Source organism: Octopus sinensis, linkage group LG4, assembly GCF_006345805.1.
Source record: "Octopus sinensis linkage group LG4, ASM634580v1, whole genome shotgun sequence".
Classification (NCBI taxonomy): domain Eukaryota; kingdom Metazoa; phylum Mollusca; class Cephalopoda; order Octopoda; family Octopodidae; genus Octopus; species Octopus sinensis.
The window spans coordinates 147,342,693-147,368,123 of NC_043000.1; the positions used below are offsets into that span (position 1 = coordinate 147,342,693).

Here is a 25,431-nt window from a genome sequence, read left to right on the forward strand (position 1 = left end):
GGCAAAATCTATGATTTTCATAATAAGCATTAAAAATTACATCTGTGTAAAAAAAAATTTTAAAAACAATAACACCGGGTATGTAAAACCGAAAAGACCTCATATAAGTTATATATTTACATAAATAAATTCCTAAAAACACACGCGTAAACAGTTGTCAAAACACGAGCTAACATAAATTTGTTACCTCCCTTGGAAATTCGTGTCAATTTAGTAGCAAGTGAAATCCGCTAGAGGGCTCTTGCGTCTTCCTCTTTTAATAATTTGCTAATCATGGCAACTGGTAAATCTTCAAGAAAGGTTCCTAAATTACCAGAAAATCTGGCATTACTACCGTCAGAACAGAAAGAATTCGAAAAATTTGCCAACGTCGAGTCTACTAAAGTAAGCCGTTTTAATTAAAATCATTATTTTGCCGTAAATCTTTTCAATGTTGACTGTCAAGCACGTGGGGCAGGCACTTGCCTTACATAAACATATTATTGTGTAATTAATTAATTGTTCCTAACAATTATCCATTTCTATGTTTTACTTGCTTCATAATCTTCGAACACAAAACCAGTAGAATTTACAAGTTTCCGTAATATTTTGCTTCCTTTCCTTTTACTGGAAAAGACGGCGTTTTAAATAATAATAATAATGGGGCGATCTTTCGTCTCTAGTAGACCTTTCCGTCGATTTCCGTAAAAAAAATTTTTTTTTTTTTTACATATGGGCTTGCGGGAACTTTTGAAGTAATGAGAGCGAAAGAGACTAAGAGAAAGCGATTGTATGACGAGGGAAGTTCTTTTGAAGTTACCGTGCATGTGAAGCATTGATGTACATGTGTGTGTGTGTTTGATGGGGTGTGGGAGACAGACAGTATGTTGTGTAAGTGAAGTGCTTCTGTTAGTGTGTGTGAAGAGACAGAGTAATGTGTGAAAGAAAGAGATAACTGAAATTTTTTACTCGGTGTATGTGTATTACTTCAAAAGTTCCCGCAAGCCCATATGTAAAAAAAAAAAATTTTACGGAAATCGACGGAAAGGTCTACTAGAGACGAAAGATCGCCAATAATAATAATAATAATAAAGATAAAACATTGTGTACAGTGCTCAGGTGCACTACAACTCATCTAAAGTGTATATATAATCAGGTGAAGTTTCGGCGGATTTCAGAAAGCATGAGGGCCTTAAAGGATGCAGTGTCATGGCAGTCAACAACTGACGCAGGCAGTTTGTTCCATGCTTCAGCAACTCTGAGCGTGAAGAAATGTTTCCGAAAGTCATGGGAGCTGTGTTTGTTTTCTGACTTTGTAGGCATGTCCACGTGTGTTAGACACATGGAGATCAAAAAGGTGTTCAGTGTTGTTGTTGGTGAGGTGGTTGATAACTTTGTGGGTGTTTACCAAGTCCGTCGCCAGTTTTCTGAGTTTGTGATTGAAATCAACATTTAAGCAAAAAATACTTGTCGAAGTGGAGCAAGTTTTATCGACTAGTGATAACCAAGTTGTTTATTATCAGTGGCTGGAATTTTACAATTGTCGTGTTTTGATATTTGTTTTAACCTAGAGAAGTTTCTTATCCTCGCGAAAATTATAAACGATGTAACAACTAAGGATCTTCGGTGGGGATAACTACGGATTTCTGTCACCCCCACCGACGACTTTGGATGATCATAACTTTCAGGAAAATGGATATTTTTTAATGAAATTTTCTACGAACATGTGGCTAATGCAGTTTCGCACCTCTCCTTGTAAAATGCATTTTTATGAACAAAATTTATCGGATCCCGATGCATTTTTTTTTTAAAGTTTTTTTTCAGATTCCTACGTTTTTGATGTCGGAGGTTACGAATATGCCCCCCCCCCAAAAAAAAAGATTAACCCCACCAACACCACTCTTCCCTCCCATTTAAAATTTTGAACTTTTTCGAAAATTTTTTTCCCCCCACTATGTTTTAGATGATGGAGATTCCGGATTGCAAGAAACCACGTTTTGAAACTTTTTAATTCAATAAGCTCATTGATTGGTGTATAAAGAGACATAGATATGAAAGTCTTCTTTGGGGGTTGTTTTTGGGATGTTACTCTGAAAATTTACCTGTTTTTATTCCCCACTCGGGGGTGTTTCGGAACAAGTCCATATTTGTTTCATTTTCTGTGTTTGTGCATCTGTGGATTACACACACACACATGTAATTAAAAAAAGTTCAAACGGGGAAATTATTTCATTCAATATCATGCTTATTATAGAGATTATGTAACAAATTATACTTTACACCTCTATATTTAACTATACATGTATATACTTTTTTTTTATCAAAATGTTATTGATAATATTTTATTCTAAAAGGTAACTGGGCGTGGTGTTGTTTACCTTGGTCGTATCCCCTATGGATTCTTTGAGAACCAAATGAGAGCGTATTTCAGTCAATTCGGCAAAGTGACTCGCCTTAGGCTATCACGAAGTAAAAGAGTAAGTTTTTTTCCTTATTGTTTTAAATTTGTTTCGGTTTTTTTTCTTTATGTCTAAGATTTCAGTTCTTTAAACAAGGTCCCCTTCAGTAGGCCTCATATTTTAAAATTAAATAACAAAGTGAAATATAGACTCCCTTACTGAAGCCCATGTCAGTACAGAAATTAGTGTGATCTGATCCTTTTCAGTTTAATAAATTGAACAGTGCCACCTCGACTGGCTTCTGTGCCGGTGTCACGTAAAATGCACCAATCCGACCGTGGCCGTTGCCAGCCTCGCCTGGCACCTGTGCAGGTGGCACGTAAAAAGCACCCACTACACTCACGGAGTGGTTGGCGTTAGGAAGGGCTTCCAGCTGTAGAAACATTGCCAGATAAGACTGGAGCCTGGTGCAGCCTTCTGGCTTCCCAGATCCCCGGTCGAACCGTCCAACCCATGCTAGCATGGAGAACGGACGTTAAACGATGATGATTTTGTGTTAAAGTTGTCGTATTTTGGTAATTTCAACCTATCAATGACATGTATTCAGCTGAATAAAATTACTGCTGGTGTTTGTCACTGTTATTTATGACATATTTCATCTCAGTTACGTTCGTATAAATAAACAAGTGTATCTGAAGCATGTTTACTTCATGGCAACACCATAATCGTGCGTGCATTTTTACTGCTTTTAGTTTTTTTTGTTTAGGTTTCTTGTTTTTCAGCTACTTTTTTCAGAAAAGACTTTTTTGCCCCCACTAACCCTAAAACCAAAACCAGTACAAACGCACAAACGAATGTCATAGATAACAGTGACAAACGAAAAATACACCACCGATAGTTGTTGCTGACAAACAGCAATAATTTTATTCAGTTGAATACACGTCATTGATTGGTTGAAATTACCAAAATACAACTGCTTTAAATCACAAAATAACTTTGAAAATATAAACTTTTCTCAACAACACTAAGAGTAAAAGATGTTTTATATAACACATTCTATTAGTGTCCGAAGTTTGAAAGTGTTCAGTTACAAAAAATTAATTTCTCCATTTGCTGTAACATACATCAAGATGTAGGACAAGATACTGTGATAGCCTGGGCTTCCAAGGCCCACAGCTCTTCAATATCCTCCCGAAGAACCTAAGAGACCTGCATGGGATGGATGCAGATGTCTTTAAAATGAAACTGGATCTCTTCTTGTCAGGTATCCCAGATGAACCAACTTCACGGCAGGAGGTGCAGATGAGGGCAGCTGCATCGAACTCTCTCATGCACCAAATGGCAATTGCTAAAAAGCATTCGTGAAGTAAAATCATGTGGCAACACCAAATGGCGGTGCCCCAGCATGGCCACAGCTCGTGAGCTGAAACTAGATAAATAAATCAAATACTATAAATTGTAAATTTTATCAGCTTTACTGATTCTGTAGTTCTTTCTATTAATATAAGTTAATATTAAGGCAGCAAGCTGACACGGCTGTTACTGCGCTGGACAAAATTCTTAGCTGCATTTTATCCATCTTTATGTTCTGAGTTTAAATGCCACCAAAGTTGACTTTGCCTTTTCATCTTTCTGGGGTCAATAAGTAACTATTTCTTTACTACCCACAAGGGGCTAAACACAGAGAGGACAGACAAATGGATTGAGGCGATTATATCGACCCCAAAAGGATGAAAGGCAAAGTCGACCTCGGCGGAATTTGAACTCAGAACGTAATGGCAGACGAAATATGGCTACGCATTTTGCCCGGCGTGCTAACGTTTCTGCCAGCTCGCCGCCTTATGGGGTCAATAAATACCTATTTCTTTATTACCAACAAGGGGCTAAACACAGAGGGGACGAACAAGGACAGACATAGGTATTAAGTCGATTACATTGACCCCGAAAGGATGAAAGGCAAAGTCGACCTCGGCGGAATTTGAACTCAGAACATAACAGCAGACGAAATACGGCTACGCATTTCGCCCGACGTGCTAACGTTTCTCCCAGCTCGCCACCTTATGGGGTCAATAAATACCAGTTGATCACTGGGGTCAGTGCAGTCAACTTGCCCCTCTCCCCAAAATGCTAGCGTTGTACCAAAATTTGAAACCAATATAAGTTAATGTTAATTTTATATTAAACATCATAAAGTAAAAGGTGCTTTCTTCTGAAACTCTAATTAATTCACTTCTACCCTACTGATAATGAATCTAATTTCTCTCAATTAATTAATGTTTACATTTTGTTTTTGTTTTTTTCAGACAGGAAAATCCAAAGGTTTTGCTTTCATTGAATTCTTGAGTGAAGATGTGGCAAAAATTGTAGCTGGAACAATGAATAACTATTTGTTGTTAGAAAATTTACTAAAATGTTAGTATCTACTTTACAACAGTCTTTAAAAACCTGTTTTATTTTCCTTGCTTTGATTTTGTAGTACTGAAAGTCTGATATTTTAAATATGGGAGAAAATCAAATCACATAGTTCTGGGTTCAGTCCCTCTGCATGGCACCTTGGGCAAATGTCTTCCACTTTAGCCTTAGGGCTATAGTAGAAGACAAAAATACCTTGCGGATGGATTTGGTAGACAGAAATTGAAAGAAGCCTGTCGTATGTAATGTATGTATATTTTTTTATTAATATTTAGCAGAAGTAACAGTGACTCAAGGTCCGAGAGTTTCATACATTGGCACTTATCAAACTGGCTACAGGTCAAAGACCTAAGTTTATATAGCTGGTGATAAATATATTTCCCTCTGGATTATTCTAAAATCATAGTAATGTCACATGGATAATTCAAATTGCCTGTTATATTATTCAATAAGCAAATATATGGGAAAAATAAAGAGCAAAAAAAAAAAACCTTGTGCATGTCCTCACGCACACATTGTTTCTTTACTTATTTGTGTATTTGCTTATTGAACAAAGTAACAAGCAAACAATGTGAATTATTCACATGACATTACGATTTTAAAATTTAATCTAAAAAATCCGAAGAGAAATATATTTATCACCAGCTATATATATAAGCTCAACTAGTTTGAGTGCCAGCACACGAAACTCAGATCTTGACTCACTCTATTTCTTCTATTAATATTAATAAAAATATATATACACTCGTATTTTGAGTTCTGTTCTTCCTGTTTGCATCAACATATATATAAAGAGGATGAGGTGTGAGTTGGTGACTCCTTGTCTTAGGGTAGTTGTAAATGAGTGTCACCAGCATACAACAGTGTCCTCGATTTCTAATCTTTGATGAAAACATGCCTTGCCATACCTTACTTAGTGTTTTAAAGCTGAGTGCCATCTCCTTTCTTTTAACTGTGGTGGCAGATGTTCTTATAGTACCATCAGAACTAAAGATATTCTGTTACAAAAGCTGTGTGTGTGTTTATATATCATATCATCTGTTTTCCGCACTGGCATGGGTTGGACGGTTCAACCGGGGTCTGGGAAGCCAGGGGCTGCACCAGGCTCCAGTCTGATCTGGCAGTGTTTCTACAGCTGGATGCCCTTCCTAACGCCAACCACTCCACGAGTGTAGTGGGTGCTTTTTACGTGCCGCTGGCACAGGTGCCAGGGGAGTCTGGCATCGGCCACGATCGGTTGGTGCTTTTAATGTGCCACTGGCACGGAAGCCAGTCACGGCGGCGCTGGCATCGGCCACGTTCAGATGGTGCTTTTTATGTGCCACCGGCACAGAAGCCAGTCAAGGCGGCGATAGTCGCATATATATAATCTTTTTTCTATGTTTGGTTGATATTCGAACTGAGAATGAACAGAGCCAACAATGTTATCTCTTGCAACAGCATAAAAGCCCCATTACAATACATTTTCAGTAAACAGATAGGTGTCCTTAATCAAATCCAATCTGTTGTGGCTGGGAGATAACAGTTTACTCAAAGCTTCCATCACAATCTCAAGACAGCTCCAGAACCTGGTGCATGTGTTCTCACTCTGCCTTTGGGAAGATCTTCAAGCAACTCCTTGGCCTTGGTGTTGCAAGTAAAACAACTGGCATCTTTCTCAACTGTATCCCATACATTGTAATTTGTGGTATTACAATGACTGGGGTTGGGAGACCAAAAATGTAGAAATTCTCCAACAATCACTTGTGACTCTTTCTTGCTCAAACTTTTATATCAGAACTTCCATAAGTAAGATGAAGCTAAAATTCATTGTTTAACCCTTTCGTTGCCAAAACCGGCTCTGGCTCTATAGTATTAATGTCTTGTTTTCATAAGATTTTCATTAAAATATACCACTAAACCTTAGTCACAATTTATGTTCCTAACACTAGCTTAATGATAACTAAGTTATTTTACAAAATTCTTTGTTATATTTAAAATAATTGAAAGAAATACAGAGCATCTCAAAATAAATACAGTAATGAAAGGGTTAGTAAAATTGTGAATATTCCTTGCTTATACTAATGAAATCTTTTATTTTTTTTTTCAATTCCTCCAGGTCGGTTCATTCCACCAGAAGAAGTGAAAGTCAATTTATTCAAAGGATGTAACAGAAAATTCTCAGCACCAAAATCTCATATCATTTCCAGAGATCGACACAATTCAGCTAAATCTACTAAAGTAATTCGATATAAAACCATTCGTTCCCTGAAGAAGCTCAATAAAAGGGTGGAAAAGCTTAAGGATATAGGTATCGAATTTGATTCAAGCAACTTGGTGAGTAACAGGAGCATGATGAACATGTAGCAACTTTTTTTGATTATTTTACATCTGTTTTTCCATGCCAGCATGGGTGTGATGTAGAGGACATGCCTGGCCTTCCATACTTACAGGCATGTTATCTACATCCGTCTCTCAGCTGAGAGATCCTACTCTTGCAGACTCGTAGGTGCTGGGTGGCCCGCATAAAAGCACCTAATGCACTCTGTAAAGTGGTTGACGTTAGGAAGAGCATCCAATCATAGAAACCATACCAGCTTGGAATCATCATCATCATCATCATCGTTTAACGTCCGTTTTCTGCGCTAGCACGGGTTGGACGGTTTGACCGAGGTCTGGGAAGCCAGGGGCTGCTCCAGGCTCCAGTCTGATCTGGCAGAGTTTCTACGGCTGGATGCCCTTCCTAATGCCAACCACTCCGCGAGTGTAGTGGGTGCTTTTTACATGCCACCTGCATATTTAAATGATGATGGTGATATACAAGGTCTGATCGATAAGTATCTGTACTGTTGCCATAGTAACGAAGCTAAGGCACGCAGAGTGAAGCTGCTTGGCATAGACTGACCTTGAACTCTGCTGTGCATGCACACTAAGTTTTAACGTTCTAGCTCACTTCTGCTGTTTACAGCAGTGCTTGGAAGGAAGATGTGTCATGCGTGATCATTGCATTGACCATGACTGAGGAAGTTGTGGCAATACCTGCTCAGAGGCCTATGCAAAGTTGCAGAAAGTGTATGGAGAGGAGTGTATGAGCTGTACACAAGTGGACGAGTGGTTCAGACGTTTCCAAGATGGCTGTAAAAAATGTCAATATTGACAAACGTTCTGGTAAACCTGCAACCAGCAGAACTGAGAAAATCATCACAGATGTGTGTGCAGCTGTGGTGGGGAAACCACTGAATCGCCATCTGTGAATTATCAATGGATGTGTAGATTAATTCAGTTTGGTCCATTATCACTGAAGATTTGGGTAGGAGACATGTGTCTGTCAAGTTTGTTCCAAAACTGCTTTCAGCTGACCAAAAAGACACTTGGGTTTCAGTTGCACAAGATCTGATTGTGCCAAGAACGATAGAAGCTTTTTGAAAACTTTTGCGTAGACCTCTGAGCAGATGTTGCCAGGCTTTTGGCAAAATTTGATGCAGATTCTGTCATGGTCAATGCGACGATCACACGCTACACACCTTCCTTCCATGCACTGCTGTAAACAGTGGAAGTGAGCTAGAGCATTAAAACTTAGTGTGCATGCACAGCAAGGTTCAAGGTCAATCTGTGCCAAGTGGCTTCACTCTGCATGCTTTAGCTTCATTACTATGACCACAGTCCAGGTACTCATTGATCAGACCACGTATATATATGCTTACATACATGAGACATTGATATCCTCCTCATAATCCTAACCTGTTTTTCAAGTAAGGGTGTTTTTCTGCTACTTGTCATCTAAAGTGCAGAACTACTAGATGGTTTGCTGACAGGGAAATGTCAGTAATTTTAGCTCAGTTTCGTGCAGTATGTAAAAATTAATATAGCCATATGCACTGTCGTTCATCATCATCGTTTAACGTCCATTCTCCATGCTAGCATGGGTTGGACGGTTCGACTGGGGATCTGGGAAGCCAGAAGTCTGCACCAGGCTCCAGTCTGATCTGGCAGTGTTTCTACAGCTGGATACCCTTCCTAACGCCAACCACTCCATTAGTGTAGTGGGTGCTTTTTACGTGCCACCTGCACAGGTGCCAGGCGAGGCTGGCAACGGCCATGATCGGATTGGTGCCTTTTACGTGCCACCGGCACGGAAGCCAGTCGAGGCGGCACTGGCATCAGCCACAATTCGGATAGTGCTTTTTACGTGCCACCGGCATGGCAGCCAGTCATGGTGATGCTGGCATCGGCCACGATTCGGATAGTGCTTTTTACGTGCCACCGGCATGGCAGCCAGTCATGGCGACGCTGGCATCGGCCACGATTCGGATAGCGCACAGGATGATTGTGTGATTAAGTTTATTTTGAAACCATTTGATTGAAGGCTATATCCACTGTATAGGCATTATTGGCTAGTGACCTGTACCATAATGCTGTGAGTCAGTGAGTGAAATTGGTGAACAGAAACTGAAGAAGCAAGTCATGTTTGTGTTTTTGTGAGTTCATATTTGTTCACTGGCTGTAAACAACCTCAGTATCATTTGCTTGCTATTTCCCATGGAAGCATGTCCAGATTACTTGACATATGTGATTTTCGTAAACAAAAGTCTTGTTTGAATGGTGGTGTTTTCGATTCTCCCCATAACCATCTCTAGGCTTTTCATTGTTCTTAGACTTGAGGATTATTACCCTGACTCATCATCATCGTTTAACGTCCGCTTTCCATGCTAGCATGGGTTGGACGATTTGACTGAGGACTGGCAAACCAGATGGCTGCACCAGGCTCCAATCTGATCTGGCAGAGTCCCTACAGCTGTATGCCCTTCCTAATGCCAAACACTCCAAGAGTGTAATGGGTGCTTTTTACATGCCACTGGCATGAGGGCCAGTCAGGCGACACTGGGAACGGCCATGCTCAAATGGTGTTTTTTTACATGCCACCTAAACTGGCAAGGACCTTGCTCGGATGTTTTTTTCACGTGCCAGTAAGGCAATACTGGTAATGATCATGCACGAATGGTGCTTTTTACATGCCACCGGCATGGAAGCCAGTTAGCTGCTCTGGCAATGATCACGTTTGGATGGTACTCTTAGCGCTCCACTAGCATGGATGCCAGTCATCGAATTTGATTTCGATTTCACTTGCTTCAATAGGTCTTTGCAAGCAGAGTTTAGTGTCCAATGAAGGAAACGTACGCATAAGTGAGCTGGTTACATCCCTGGCATGGGCCACAAGGTTATGGTCTCACTTGGCTTGCTGGGTCTTCTCAAGTACAGCATATTTTCAATGGTCTCAGTCACTAGCCATTGCCTCGGTGAGGACTATAGAAGAAAAGACTTGCCCAAGGTACTGTGTAGGACTGAACTTGAAAACATGTGATTAGAAAGCAAGCTTCTTAACCACAAAACTATGTCTGCAAGCACACACACACATTTGTGCTTGTGCTAATGAGATAAGCTAAATTAATATTGGACATCCAAACAATTCTTTCTCCTCATTTGTCAATCTGATTCTTAATTTATTGACACCTACAGGTGATGTATAAGCAATGTAAAAGGTAATCAGAAGATCAGCCACATAACTGTAGTTTCTAAATTCATAACAAAGTGTCTCAATTCTGGTGCCTAAGTCTGTGAACAAATCAACTCCCTGCCCAATGTAAACAAAAATATCCCTAATATTTGCAGTGGAGTCCGTGCAGGTGGCACGTAAAATGCACCAATCCGACCGTGGCCGATGCCAGCCTTGCCTGGCACCAGTGCAGGTGGCACGTAAAAAGCACCCACTACACTCACGGAGTGGTTGGCGTTAGGAAGGGCATCCAGCTGTAGAAACATTGCCAGATAAGACCGGAGCCTGGTGCAGCCTTCTGGCTTCCCAGATCCCCGGTCGAACCGTCCAACCCATGCTAGCATGGAGAACGGACGTTAAACGATGATGATGATGATGATGAAGGCAGCAAGTTGACAGAATGTCGTCCATTTTTACATTCTGAGTTCAAATTCCATTGAGGTTGTCTTTGCCTTTCATCTTTTCAGGGTTCATGAAATAACAGCTGAGCACTGGAGTCAGTGTAATCAACTTACCTCTTTGTCAAATTTGGAAGCATATCAGTTTAACTGTATTTTATAACAAATATTGCACTGTGCTGCTTCAAATATTGCTGGTTGCACATTTTAAAGTAATTATTTTTATATACTCTTTACTCTTTTACTTGTTTCAGTCATTTGACTGTGGCCATGCTGGAGCACCGCCTTTAATCGAGCAAATCGACCCCGGGACTTATTCTTTGTAAGCCCAGTACTTATTCTATCGGTCTGTTTTGCCAAACCGCTAAGTGACGGGGACGTAAACACACCGGCATCAGTTGTCAAGCAATGCTAGGAGGACAAACATAGACACACAAATACATATATACGACAGGCTTCTTTCAGTTTCCGTCTACTAAATCCACTCACAAGGCATTGGTCGGCCCGAGGCTATAGCAGAAGACACTTGCCCAAGATGCCACGCAGTGGGACTGAACCCGGAACCATGTGGTTGGTAAGCAAGCTACTTACCACAGCCACTCCTGCGCCCTGTATATATGTATATATAATCTTATTTTCCATACTTATGTCACTGAAACCTAGGGCTGCATGTAGTTTGACACCTTCTCCCAACCAAGACATAAAAGACAAGAACAAGGCTACCTTGATTTAAACTCAGGATGTTAGGCAAAAATATTTACTGTATTCAATCCATTGTTTCTGATTAGCTCAGACAGTCAAGAGCTTGTAGTAGTGGAAGGAATAAGTCTGGTTTTAGAGCATTTTCAATAATGGATGGAGTATTTCTTTCAACTTTTTTTCTTTTTATTTTTCAGGAGAAATCAATCATGACCAGTTTAGATAAGCAGCTCAAATCTGTAGCTAAAAAAGAAACTGATGACAGTTCAGAGATGAAGACAGATGAGTCCACACTCTCTGCAGTTGATGCCAGTCATTCGACTAATGAAGGTGACTCCACAACCGGTGGCAGCATATTATTACTGGAAGATAACCCCAGTGATGATGAAATACAGATAAAAACACCACCAAACTGTGTCAAACTCTCAAAATTAAACCAGCTTTCCAAAAAAGAACTCAGGAAAGTTAAGACCGTAAAAACAGCCAAAGCACCCAGCTTTAAATTATTCCCAAAGCCAAAAAAGGTTAAAGAATAATTATAAAAGTTTTACAATAAAAATTTATAAACTAATTTCTTCTCTTTAACTTTTTTAACAACTTATTTTTTTTTTGCAAAATTGCCCAAGTCAAACTAGTATAAAAAAAACTTGGGCAATTTTACAAATCTCAACATTTATTGGGTCATACTAATATGTGCTGACATGGATTATATTTGTTTAACCCTTTAGTGTTTGCATTATTCTGCCAAAATTAATCCTTTTTTATCTAAATTGTTTTGAATTAATCATGCATTATCTTGTAGCTATGAGATTTTGATGAGGTAGCTGTTAATTTTTAAAACAATATTGTAGGGTTGGTGTGTGAGACCAGATCTGGCCAGTTTGACCATAAAACAGGCAGAATACTTTTGGCCGGATATGGCCGGTTTAAATGCTAAAGGGTTAAATGAACTTCTGGTATGATGATTGCTGTTAAGCTGATGTTTTAAGGTGTAGCACCTGACTTGTGATTTTGTTAAATTTTTTCATTTTAACTAGGGGGCATTGCAGTCTCTATCATAAGTTTAGGGTTCTTGAATTATACTATTTTTTGGTTTTCTGAAAGTTAATTTGACTGTATTTAAGTTTACTTATTTTATTGAGGGTTTTGTTGTTTTTTTATATGGATAGTTATAGACTGTGTCCATAGTTCATCTAGACGTTTCCCAACTAGTGAGTTGTAAGGAGTTGATATTCAGCTTGAACTTCTAGTGGGTATGTTAGTTAGTTAGTTAATTTTTTGGCTCAAAAAGCAAGGCCATGTAGGGGGACATGGAGTTATGTACAGGGTGGTGTTCATGTAAAGAGTTCAGGCCATTTGTGGTCAAGGGAGACTTTGAACCGAGCAGTCGTCAGCATCTTCACTATCTCATCCGGCAGCTTATTCCACGGAACCGCAACCCGGACGGAGAAAGCCTCTCTCCTTCAATTGAGATATCTATGGTGAAAACATGGAAGTTTCAGTGGGGTACACCTGTGGAAAGAAGATTCAGTACAGAGAAGAGTGAGCTCCGTGAGGAGTTACAAGAGGCAGAGAGTGCTTAATATGCGACTTGGCTAAGTTGTAAGCAGGATTCATAGCTGCAGTAGGAGGGAGGAAACTAATCACATTGATAGGCTTGTAATTGTAGCTTGTTAGCTAAGAACTGCTGAATAGGAGGGCTTTCTTTTAAACTTGAATCTAGAATCTAGTAGCAGCTACACTGTTCTTGATGTGTAGAGTATAGCAGTCATCATCTTCATTTGACGTCTGTTGTCTGTGCCAGCATGGGTTGGACGGTTTGACAAGGGCTGGTAAGCTGAGGGGCTGCACCAGACTCTCAGTCTGATTTGGCATGGTTCTATGACCTTCCTAATGCCAACCACTCCAAGAGTAATTGGTGCATTTATGTGCCAGTTGTGTGACACTGGTATCTCCCACAACTATGATTTCACTTGGCTTGGAATTATTTTTTTATGGTTCTCATAGTCAGTGTTTGAATAGCAATGCCTACACCTTTTTGTATAGAATGGAGGAAGAAACCAAAGCCTGCATCAGAGTAAATTCCACTGAAGGTGCCGAAAGGCCAGGTAATGTTAAATCAGATTAGTGTCCCATCTAAGTACAATGGACAAAAGTTCTTATCTCTTCAATCTCACCTGTAAGGCTGTGGTATACTATTTCTTGTTGTGATGCTCTTCAATGTTGTTGAACTCGGGATCATGTGATTGAGAAACAAATTTCATAACCACAGGGTCGTGTCTGGCCACTGCCTTCAAAGAGGTAACTTTACATTTGTAAATCAATTTTGGTAATGTTATGCTTATAATTGCCACAAAAATTCATCAGAGACTGTGAGGTCAAGCATCCCTAACAGTGTCCAAACCTTAGATTCTTCAAACTGTGCCTTAAGAGAAAGTGTAATTTAGCAGAAAGTTTGGTTAGAACAACAATTCATAATTAGAATAACTTACTGAGCTAATATGTATAAAACACTTTCTTTCTAGAAGCTGTTCCATTTTATGTCTCTTAGCTGTACAGCAAGCTCCTATATATGGATTTTATGTCAAGAAATATTAGTTGATCTGTTCAATGGCAGTGAAACTTTAACTAAGCACATATCTTTATGATTCTTTTAGAGATATATATATCATTTATACTTTCTCATCTAGAGTAATTTTATAAGTTTTAGATGTTTTCATACTGTTGGAGTATATATCTTCTCAGATGGATCTACCTTCTACAAACCAAACCATGAAATAAGATCATAACTTGACGCAGTTGTTTTTGAGCAAGTAGAATCCCAACAATCATTTTATTTACTCTCACTGATTAACCAAATTATATCTTTCCTACTTAACATTTCTAACTTACCTTCATTACAGCTCTCTCTCTCTCTCTCTCTCTCTCTCTATATATATATATATATATATATATATTATATATATATATATATATATGAGAGAGTGTGTGTGTTTGAGCTAAATTTGACAATTTAATTTTTTAAGGTCGATGTATTGGAGAACATAAATTAAAGTTGCAATTGAAAAATAGTTAACTGAATGGGAGACTAGAAACCATCTGAATATTGGAAAAGAATTACCTGTATCATGATGAGTCACACCAGGTATCAAGATATCAACATCATGACTGCTAGTTAATGCTCTGTGAACACTGTAAAATGTGACAGGGAAAGCTGTGGCTAGCAGGTGTTCTGACTCTCCGCACATCTTTGAACACAGCCTTAGAATCAATTCAGATGGCTATGTTAAGCTACTGGAGACTGTAGTCAATCCCTGGCTGTAGAGGGTTGCTGATGGAAGGACATATGTGTGACAGCAGGTTTCAGCTCTTTGCCATACCTCTAGAAAGAATCAGAAGTGATTATCAAAGAATTTCTGACCTCCTGACTTCCCTGATTTTAATCTTATGGATTACGAAAGACCAACTGCTCTGCCTGAAATCCCAAAGCCAAGATCGAGAAGGCTTTCAAAGGTCTTCCCAAGGATGCAGTGGGGAATGCATGCACTAGATTCCAGAGTTGTCTTGAGGCCATGATGGTGGCAACTTTGAGTTAACTGTTATCTCCCAACCATAATCTAGGAATTCTTTTTTGATTTCTTAAAATACTTTTATTTTTGGATGGGATATTGTCAAATTTACCCAAAACAGCTTGTACATGTGTGTGATTTCATTCTCACAAATAAGGAAAAATCTGTTAAGTATTTCAAATTCAAAGATTTTTGAGTAACATTTGTGATTTTTTTCCTATTGAGGAATGAAATATTAACAACTTTTGAAATTATATCTAACCTACTTTTTAAATTCTGTTTTTTTTCAGTTTCATTTTAAAACACTAATATGACTTAATAAGAAAAGTTTATTGTCATTATAAATATTTCTGTACCTGAAATGAAAAATGTGCCTCATCTATTTAATGTTGGGGGAAAAAAATACTTAGTGGTCCATGAATGTACAACAGAAGAATACTACTAATGCTCCTGTATTTTATACAGTGCACCAAACATACACATCTGTGATCATATCCATGTTACTTTGATGTCTTGCTGTATTGTGTTTCATTTGAGTGGGATACCAGCTTGATACTGTGTCTTCTTCCTTGAAAAAAGATACATCTACTCATAGTAACCATGCACACTTTGAACAGACCTGATCAAATGCATTTCGGCTGTAAGTCATGCTGTGATTTCAATTCAAAACAAAGGGACATAACTGGATACGTCAAAATATTTTGATCAACTGATGTACTAATTCTTTTTTCCACCTTTATCAGGGCAGACAATAGGCATTTTTGTTAGAGAATGGTTTATAAGTGATATAGTCAACCCAAGCAGCTTACTCTTTACTCTATTACTTGTTTCAGTCATTTGACTGCGGCCATGCTGGAGCACCGCCTTTAGTCGAGCAAATCGACCCCGGGACTTATTCTTTGTAAGCCCAGTACTTATTCTATCGGTCTCTTTTGCCGAACCGCTAAGTGACGGGGACATAAACACACCAGCATCAGTTGTCAAGCAATGCTTGGGGGACAAACACAGACACACAAACATATACACACACACTTACACATATATACATATATACGACAGGCTTCTTTCGGTTTCTGTCTACCAAATCCACTCACAAGGCATTGGTCGGCCCGGGGCTATAGCAGAAGACACTTGCCCAAGATGCCACGCAGTGGGACTGAACCCGGAACCATGTGATTGGTTAGCAAGCTACTTACCACACAGCCACTCCTATTCTTTTTGTTTGTTTTATTTTTGACACCAGCCTCACATTATCATTCTAAAAATACTTTTAAGCCCAAATTGATGAAGTATTAACTTTAGCCATGTAAAAAGTATTTATTTGTTTTCGGTCTTTACTATCAATGCCACTGTCACCACTACATCACTTATTACCAGTAAAAGCAATTATTTATCTCTAATGTCACAAAGTTATCTTTTTCTAATCTGGTAGTGTATAAGTACTTCTTGTCAGACAACTAAAGGTTTCATTTCAGTCTTGTAAAATATGTTGTTCAGTTATTTTCTTGTTCTTGAATATCGCTTCCGAATGACCCCTCACAGCTGAAAACTTTAGTGAAAGTAATAATGTTGCACTTGACATCAGGAAAACCTACCATGTCTGACATGTGAATCTTTTAGCTAAGATGTCTGGCTAGAGTCTTCATTATCTCCTATTTCGTGGATTGGAAGAATCTATAAGCCGAGATGTTGTGTACATCCTTCAATTAGGACATAACAATGTAATCTCTTTCAACAGTATAAAGGTCCCATTACAGCACATTTTTAGGAAACAGGTGGTGCCATTAATGGAATCCACTCTGTTGTAAGCATTCAGAGCAGGGTTGTGAATAACCCAGGAGTGATGGTTCTTTCTCCTTCCTACATCAGTTTCAGAGGACATGCAAAAATGATTATGCATACAGTCTCTCTTCTTCTAAGCCACAAACATATCTATAAGTGGCCTTGTGTCTAGAATATCTTACAGGATTGGTTCTAAGTTCAAATCCTGACAAAGTCAACTTTGCTTTTCGGCCTTTCAGCAGTCCAGAGTAGTGAGTTGGCAGCATTTTTAGAACAATGGGCAGGATGTCTTACAACATCTATTTTGGCTCAGTTCATTCTGAGTTCAAATACCAACCCAACCCAACATAGAAAAAGGTGATATCACTGCCAAGGATTGGAATCAACAGATATTAAGATTGTGTCAGCAATTTTAAAAGCCAATGAAAACATAGTTTCCTTAACCCTTTAGCATTTAAACCGGCCAAAAGTATTCTGCCTGTTTTATGTTCAAACTGACCAGATCTGGTCTCTCACACCAACCCTACAATATCATTTAAAAAATTAACAGCTACCTCATCAAAATCTCAAAGCTACAAGATAATGCATGATTAGTTCAAAACAATGTGGATAAAGAAGCATTAATTTTGGCAGAATAATGTGAACACTAAAGGGTTAAATCAACAGCCACTACATGTGTATGTTTATATGGTTGAAATGGAAGGGAACAGAACTTAACTCATGACCAAGTAAGACCACTTTCTTAACTCGGAAAGTTAATGCAAATGTTCTAAAAACCCAAGGAGTTCTCGTGTGTAAATTTGCTTTGAGTGGATGAAGTGTTTCACAGCTCTGAACCTACTTTTCAGTGTAATTCCACTTCCCTTATACAAAAGAAAATATAACTGTTTTCTAAAAGAATAGTTTTCTACATTTACAATTAGACCGACTAATATTTTCTCCTTTCTGTTTTCCATTATCTCCGTTTTATGGGAGGCGTCTTTCTTTCTTAAAAAATGTACATTCCTTTTTGAATGGTTCCATCTCTGTTGTTAGGTGTTATATTTATTTTTGTTTTATATACTTCTTGTTGTTTAGCCACAGGCCAGCTGAGATCCAGTAAAAAAACCTGTGGAGGGGAGATTAGTGAATGTAGTACCTAACTACACAAAAAGATGAGTTAGCCATGACTGCTCAGTCAGTGATCTGGAGATAAATGACAACAGCCTTCAACACTATATATACCACTAGAACATAACATTGATAACTAGATAGCTAATTTAAACCGGCCATATCCGACCAAAAGTATTCTGCCTGTTTTATGTTCAAACTGGCCAGATCTGGTCTCTCACACCAACCCTACAATATCGTTTTAAAAATTAACAGTTACCTCATCAAAATCTCATAGCTACAAGATAATACATGATTAGTTCAAGGCAATGTGGATGAAGAAGCATAATTTTGGCAGAATAATGCGAACACTAAAGGGTTAAACTCTCTTTCTCTCAACAAACTTTCCTTTTTCTCCTATTAAATATCATTCTTTTGATCCACAGCTTTCCTATAGCTCAATTTTGATTTTATTTTAGTTTTTACTATTAAATCAAAGTGAGTCAACATGTATAAACTCAAAAGCAATTTAGAGAAGATAAAATCATAAAAACAGCCTAAAATCTCAGTGAGAAAAATTAAAAGAATAATTTTGAAAATTTGTAATAAAATAGTTTAACCCTTCCATTACCGTATTTATTTTGAGATGCTCTGTGTTTCTTTCAATTACTTTAAATATAACAAAGAATTCAATAAAATAACTTAGTTATCATTCAGCTAGTGTGAGGAACATAAATTGTGACTAAGGTTTGGTGGAAGATTTTAATTCAAAACTTATGAAAACAAGACATTTGTACTCAGAGCCGGTTTCAGCCGGGTTGGGAACAAAAGGGTTAACTTACTCTTTTACTTGTTTCAGTCATCTGACTGCAGCCATGCTGGAGCACCGCCTTTTAGTTGAGCAAATCGACCCCAGGACTTATTCTTTGTAAGCCTAGTACTTATTCTATCAGTCTCTTTTGCCAAACTGCTAAGTTACGGGGACATAAACACACCAGCAATGTTGGGGTGACAAACACAGACCCACATATATACGATGGGCTTCTTTCAGTTTCCATCTACAAAATCCACTCACAAGGGTTTGGTCAGCCCGAGGCTATAGTAGAAGACACTTGCCCAAGGTGCCATACAGTGGGACTGAACCCGGAACCATGTGGTTGGTAAGCAAGCTACTTGCCACACAGCCACTCCTGCGCCTTAATAAAAAAAAATGTAATTTCTTCACTTCAGTATTATTTAGTACTTGTTAGTGCTTGGTTGTTTGCCTTTTATAATATTACGACATGGTAAATTGGATGGTTTCAAGATTTCTTAAGTTATCAAAAATGTCCTTTGATTTCTAATTTGCAAGCCACCAACAAGCTTGCCAAAGTGCATTTTTTTTTTACTAACTCTGGTTTTTTTTTTATTTATTTCTTCAGTCTCAGCAGGAAAATTTACCAAGTGCTCTGAGAATGAAAATCAGGCATGTAATTAAGGAACAATCCAATAACAGTCAGACACTGAATGAGAGGAACGAAGGTCAAAGGATTAATGACAACGATATCGTGTTTTGGGAAAATAATCAAAATAAATCATTTAACAAGAACATGGCTCTTCATTTTAAAACCCTTGATGATTCTTTTACGATTCCTGTTTCCAATGAAAACTATGTGAAGGATGAGAGCATTTTCACATACCCTGACTCCTGGATGCTCAGTAATACTCAATCTACACCATCTCAATTAGATAACAGTTTATATTTGCTGGAAGATGACAGCAGTGATGATGAAATAATATTGAAAACACCACCAAACTGTGTTAAACGGTCAAAATTAAACACACTTTCTGAAGAACAGCTCAGGAAAGTGAAGACCATAAGAACAGCCCAGAATCCTAGCTATAAATTATTTCCTTAACTAAAAGAAGCTTTCAAAATCATTTTGAAAATTTAACAAAAATATTTTCCATATTTTTTTTTATTATTGTGATATTATTTAAAACTATTTTTGAACGGAAGATATTTTTTTCTCAGCTATGGAAAGAAAGTTCGTTTTAAAATACATTCAATAAGAGAAATAAAACATTTTGGGTTTTTTTTCTTTCTTTTTATTTTAATTTATCTTTCCTCACTATACTAAAGTTTCAAACTTGGTAAGCGTTCATTAAAGGGAGGTAACTTTTATTGGCAACCGGAAAAATTCATCACAACCTTTTTCAGTATGATATCCATCATGTGTATATGTTTGTGTTATATATATATATATATGTATATACGCGCACACTCATATATAGATACGTTTATAATCAGGAACCATTCTGAAGTTGAGCCTAGAATAAAATTGTATCATCTCGGATGATAAGTAAAAATCAACTTCTACAAAAACATTCTTGTCCGTTGTAGAGGTGATCTTCATGTGAAAAAAAAGCTCATAGATGCTTGATCTCAAAATCTGTACCAAGAGTCAGTGTATGCTGTGGAAGAAAAATTACAATGAATAATAATGTTTAATATTGTTTACAAACATTATACATATATACTTAATTATCTGTAAATGTAATATGTGACAATTATTCGGGAGCCAAGATAAAACTCCGAGTTTCGGATGCCGAGGTGGAAATCCATGCCACCATCTCTTCAGTTATCCAGCCATCAGATAACTGAATAGAGATAGAGATGGTGGCGTGGATTTCCACCTCGGTATCCGAAACTCGGAGGTTTATCTTGGCTACCGAATAATTGCCACATATTACATTTACAGATAAATTCCTCTATTTACATGATATCGAGGTCTCTTTCTTTCTTTTGTTATCTTACCGTTTTTTATCAATATATACTTAATTATTAATTTTTGATTATTCTAGCAAGTAACAAAAATATATTTTGGTTGCCTGAACAAGAATATCAAAGTGAGAAATTCTTAGTAACAACAAAATGAAATGTCAGCTTTGAATAAATATATGAGCGTTAGCACCTTGAGAGAAATGTTGTACCTAAGAGGCATCAGTTGTGGTGTGCAAGAGAGACGATTGCGCTGGTATGGTCATGTGGCGAGAATGGATGAAGATAGGTGTGTGAGAAAGTGCCAATCCTTAGCAGTTGAGGGAACCCGTGGAAGAGGTAGACCCAGGAAAACCTGGGACGAGGTGGTGAAGCACGACCTTCAAACTTTAGGCCTCACTGAGGAAATGACCAGCGACCGAGACCTTTGGAAATATTCTGTACGTGAGAAGACCAGGCAGGACAAGTGAGCCCAGCCCACTTATGAATGCCTTTCCTCCCTTGGACACAAAGACCTGTTGAGGCAAGCAAAGTCGATATAGAACCTCATCCGACGACAGGCACCCATGCCAACCCCCTTTGCTTGCGAAGACATGTTGGGGCAAGCGAAATCGAATTGAACCAGCCAGGATCCCTGGTCTGGTGGTACGTAAAAAGCACTATCCGACTTGTGGCCGATGCCAGCGCCGCCTCCACTGGCTTCCGTGCCGGTGGCACGTAAAATACACCAATCTGACCGTACGACAGGCACCCATGCCAACCCCCTTGCTTGCGAAGACATGTTGGGGCAAGCGAAATCGAATTGAACCAGCCAGGATCCCTGGTCTGGTGGTACGTAAAAAGCACTATCCGACTCGTGGCCGATGCCTCCACTGGCATCCGTGCCGGTGGCACGTAAAATACACCAATCTGACCGTACGACAGGCACCCATGCCAACCCCCTTGCTTGCGAAGACATGTTGGGGCAAGCGAAAACGAAATCGAAATCGAATTGAACCAGCCAGGATCCCTGGTCTGGTGGTACGTAAAAAGCACTATCCAACTCGTGGCCGATGCCAGCGCCGCCTCCACTGGCTTCCGTGCCGGTGGCGCGTAAAATACACCAATCTGACCGTACGACAGGCACCCATGCCAACCCCCTTGCTTGCGAAGACATGTTGGGGCAAGCGAAATCGAAATCGAATTGAACCAGCCAGGATCCCTGGTCTGGTGGTACGTAAAAAGCACTATCCGACTCGTGGCCGATGCCAGCACCCCCTCGTTTGGCTTCCGTGCAGGTGGCACATAAAATACACCAATCCAACCGTGGCCGTTGCCAGCCTCGCCTGGCACCTGTGCAGGTGGCACGTAAAAAGCACCCACTACACTCACGGAGTGGTTGGCGTTAGGAAGGGCATCCAGCTGTAGAAACACTGCCAGATAAGACTGGAGCCTGGTGCAGCCTTCTGGCTTTCCAGATCTCCGGTCGAACCGTCCAACCCATGCTAGCATGGAGAACGGACGTAAAAAAGAAAAAAAAAAAAAAAAAGAAAAAGAAAAATACATAGTGTAATCACCACCAGTGTTACCACAATTTTATGTCCAATTTCTCTGTTGGTATTAAGTGGACAAAGCTTCACATTCCAAGTCGGTTCTTATTTGAAGGTACTGCCCTCTTAGACAAGCCAGAGGAACATATCTCATTTGTATATTTCATTTTTACCTTAGTTTTAAAAGCCATTGTTCCTGCTAACACCTACCACGTTGCAGAGTGTACTGCATGCATTTTATTGTGGCATCAACATTAGAGAGTCCGTCTCAAAGAGGGGCTCTCAAAGTCAGTCAACTTAAAAACCAAAGATTACAAGCACTGCCTCCTCTCTCTCTCTCGGCCTTTGTTATTGATACTATAACATCCTCTGCACCTTGGAACTAGCTGGGCTCATGTCATCTCTCTTCAGACATTCCTTATCTCTCCTCTTCTCACCATTTTGTTGAAACCAACTATCCCTACTTCTTCAAGCCATATATTCATCACTACACTTGGTCTTTTCTTCCCAGAACATCAGCCTGTAAAAATTTCTCCTTGCCCACAGATTTTGTCTTACAAACGTTCAAGAGGAACATTAAATGGCATCAGTCTCAACTGGTCAAGAAGGGTCTGCACTGGCCTTTCTCCAAACTCCAAACAAAGTTAAGAAATGTCTGAAGAATCCTGCTGATAACTTCTCTTCTATCTGTTTTAAATATTGTATTGTATTTTTAAAATAAAGTGTTGATGCAAACACAAATCTCATTTAAAAAATAGTTAAACAGGAGAAAATGGTGGTTTTCTTTCAAAATATCATTTCTCTTTGCATCTAGATTTAGTTTCAAAATACATAAGCCAATGATGGAATCACCACATGGTCACTTAACCTGCAAGAAATAGCAGTCAAATCACCCACCCACCCAAATTACATGCTGCCATCAGGAAGAGGAGGGTGTCACACTGGGAAATGTAGTCCTAGATGTGCAATTTCTGAGAGAAGAATAAGACAGTCATGGGCCAGAATGTTTTTGGTCAAAGCCCTTCTCAGAACTCACCTAGGGCTAAAGAACAAATATATTTTGCATTCAATCTTAGATTAGTGTATGTCTACACACACACACACACACACACATACACAAATCATTTAATTCCAAAAATTATTTTCAGAATTAACACAGTAGAAATGAAACTCACCTTCTGTATTTTTAATTCTGTGTTTATAACCATAGTGCCACTCATCATAACTAAAGGAATTCCGAGCCTTCCTTGATCTGAAGATTAAAATCAAAAATATGTGTGTCTTTAATACTTGAGAGACTAAGTCTATCAATACTCTTCTGCATTAAAGAAGATGAAAGATACTGAAAGTGTTTATTAATTATAAACTTATTTAAGTCCTTACCATTGATTCGAGGAATCACGTACTTCTTGATAACCATATTTGTTAATGGATAGAACTGAAAAGATGACAAAAAAGGAAAAAAATGTTTGAAGAATTAAGATAGCCATGGTTATGAAAAAATGCATGAATGAACGCAGTATTTGCCAATATACATAAGCCAATGATGGAGTCTCTACATGGTCTAAAAATGCATGAAGGAACACTGAGTATTTGCCAATATTAAGTGTATTTTCCAATGTATTTAGAGATGAAGAATACAACATATCACCATTTGATCATCAATTTATTGACCAACAAACATAGTATGTGAATGCAAATGTTCCTGCGACAGGTGGGCTGAAGAGATACGATACTTAGTTCCAATCTAGCCAAGAATCAGCTAAGTGAATGAAAAAAAAGACATCTAATGCTTATTTATTAAATAATAATAATGAAATTATTGTATACAGTGCTCAGGTGCACCACAACTTGTCAAAAGTGCGTATAAAGAATATGCAGTAATGTACAAATGTCTGGAAAGTGAACAGTGTATGAGTCGGATACATGCTTGCATGTATATGGAGGGGAGAAAATCAGGTGTTTTTAATTAATCAAGCATTAACTCATGGCTTGAGATTTCAATGATGGGATTGTTACTTTTAGAATGACATTGTAGGATAGGGGTGGCTGGATCTGGTCAGTTTGAACACAAAACAGGTAGAATATTTGGGCCAGGTATAGCTAGTTTAAATACCAAAGAATTAGAGAATGTAGAGAGACTTCTGTCAGCCAAAATTAATTCTACATCTGCACATGTATGTGCAGGCAAGGATGAGATTTTATTAAGGAAAGTTGACAAGTTGTCCATGCATTCAAGTTTTCACTCTGCATAGCACTGATATTATTCAAGGCAAAGACCACATGTAATGACATGCATAAGATCTGGTCATCAAATCTAAGTAGAGACTTCAAACTTGAAATCTTCAAAGCCACCGTCAAACCAATTCTGCTATATGGCTCAGAAACCTGGACGTTATCAAAAAAGCTTGAGAGGCGGTTGGATGGAACCTACACTCGCCTCCTTATGAGAGCTCAAAATTTCTTGTGGAAGCATCATCCAACCAAAATGCAAATATATGGGAAACTACCACCTGTGTCATCCCTTGTGAAAGGTAGGAGAGTCCAGTTTGCTGGACATTGTTGTAGAGCTGAAAAAGAGGTAATTTCTACTCTTCTCCTCTGGAAGCCATCTACTCGCAATACCAGAGGGCGCACACTCTCCTACCCTGATGTAATCTCCAGGGAAACAGGCATCCAGCAACAGGACCTCCGTAATGCCATGATGGACCGTGAAGTCTGGTGTAGCATGGTAAATTCCATTGTCTCAACCACGGTCGAACAATGATGATGATGAAAGGCCACATACTAAGGCCAATACAACTTAGCATTAGTGTCACTGCAGGTGTTGCTGTCAGAACAGAAAGAATTGTAGGAGACACCATAAGGTATTTTGCCTGAGGCGGTGAGTTGGCAAAAACGTTAGCACGCCGGGCGAAATGCTTAGCGGTATTTCATCTGCGTTACGTTGTGAGTTCAAATTCCACCGAGGTCGACTTTGCCTTTCATCCTTTCGGGGTCGATAAATTAAGTACCAGTTACGTACTGGGGTCGATGTAATCGACTTAATACCTATGTCTGTCCTTGTTTGTCCCCTCTGTGTTTAGCCCCTTGTGGGTAATAAAGAAATAGGTATTTTGCCTGACTCTTTAAAAGATTCATCAATCTACCACCCTGAATCAATACTTTTTTTACTGACCCTGAAAGGATAAAATGCAAAGTTGACCACAGCAAGATTTGAACTCACGCTACAGAGAGCCAAAACAAATTCGGGACGTATTTTATCTAGTATCTAATAACTC

General features: G+C 38.8%; 2 protein-coding genes across 2 annotated transcripts in view; one reads left to right on the forward strand and one right to left on the reverse strand.

Moving 5' to 3' along the window:
* Nucleotides 1–226: 226 nt before the first annotated feature.
* LOC115210793 (MKI67 FHA domain-interacting nucleolar phosphoprotein-like) lies at nt 227–11,991 on the forward strand. The gene is made up of 5 exons (XM_029779526.2): nt 227–384; nt 2,334–2,456; nt 4,682–4,790; nt 6,889–7,106; nt 11,618–11,991. Exons 1-5 carry the CDS (start codon nt 274–276, stop codon nt 11,954–11,956), a joined length of 900 nt encoding a protein of 299 aa, XP_029635386.1. The 5' UTR covers nt 227–273; the 3' UTR covers nt 11,957–11,991.
* Nucleotides 11,992–19,932: 7,941 nt separating this feature from the next.
* Nucleotides 19,933–25,431, reverse strand: part of LOC115210849 (bactericidal permeability-increasing protein) — a 95,106-nt gene continuing 89,607 nt past the window's right edge. The window contains exons 13-15 of the mRNA XM_029779605.2: nt 23,534–23,588; nt 23,326–23,402; nt 19,933–20,314 (exon numbers count right to left, since the gene is read on the reverse strand). Of these exons, the coding sequence (XP_029635465.1) occupies nt 20,270–20,314; nt 23,326–23,402; nt 23,534–23,588 (177 nt within the window). The 3' untranslated portion in view covers nt 19,933–20,269. The remainder of the gene's footprint in view (nt 20,315–23,325; nt 23,403–23,533; nt 23,589–25,431) is intronic.

What these genes read in the sequence shown, in the direction of transcription:
- LOC115210793 (XM_029779526.2), top strand. Translation starts at nt 274, where the DNA reads ATGGCAACTGGTAAATCTTCAAGAAAGGTTCCTAAATTACCAGAAAAT. An exon ending in GGCTATCACGAAGTAAAAGA is followed by an intron (nt 2,457 to 4,681) that starts GTAAGTTTTTTT and finishes TGTTTTTTTCAG; the next exon opens with ACAGGAAAATCCAAAGGTTT. An exon ending in AATTTGATTCAAGCAACTTG is followed by an intron (nt 7,107 to 11,617) that starts GTGAGTAACAGG and finishes TTTATTTTTCAG; the next exon opens with GAGAAATCAATCATGACCAG.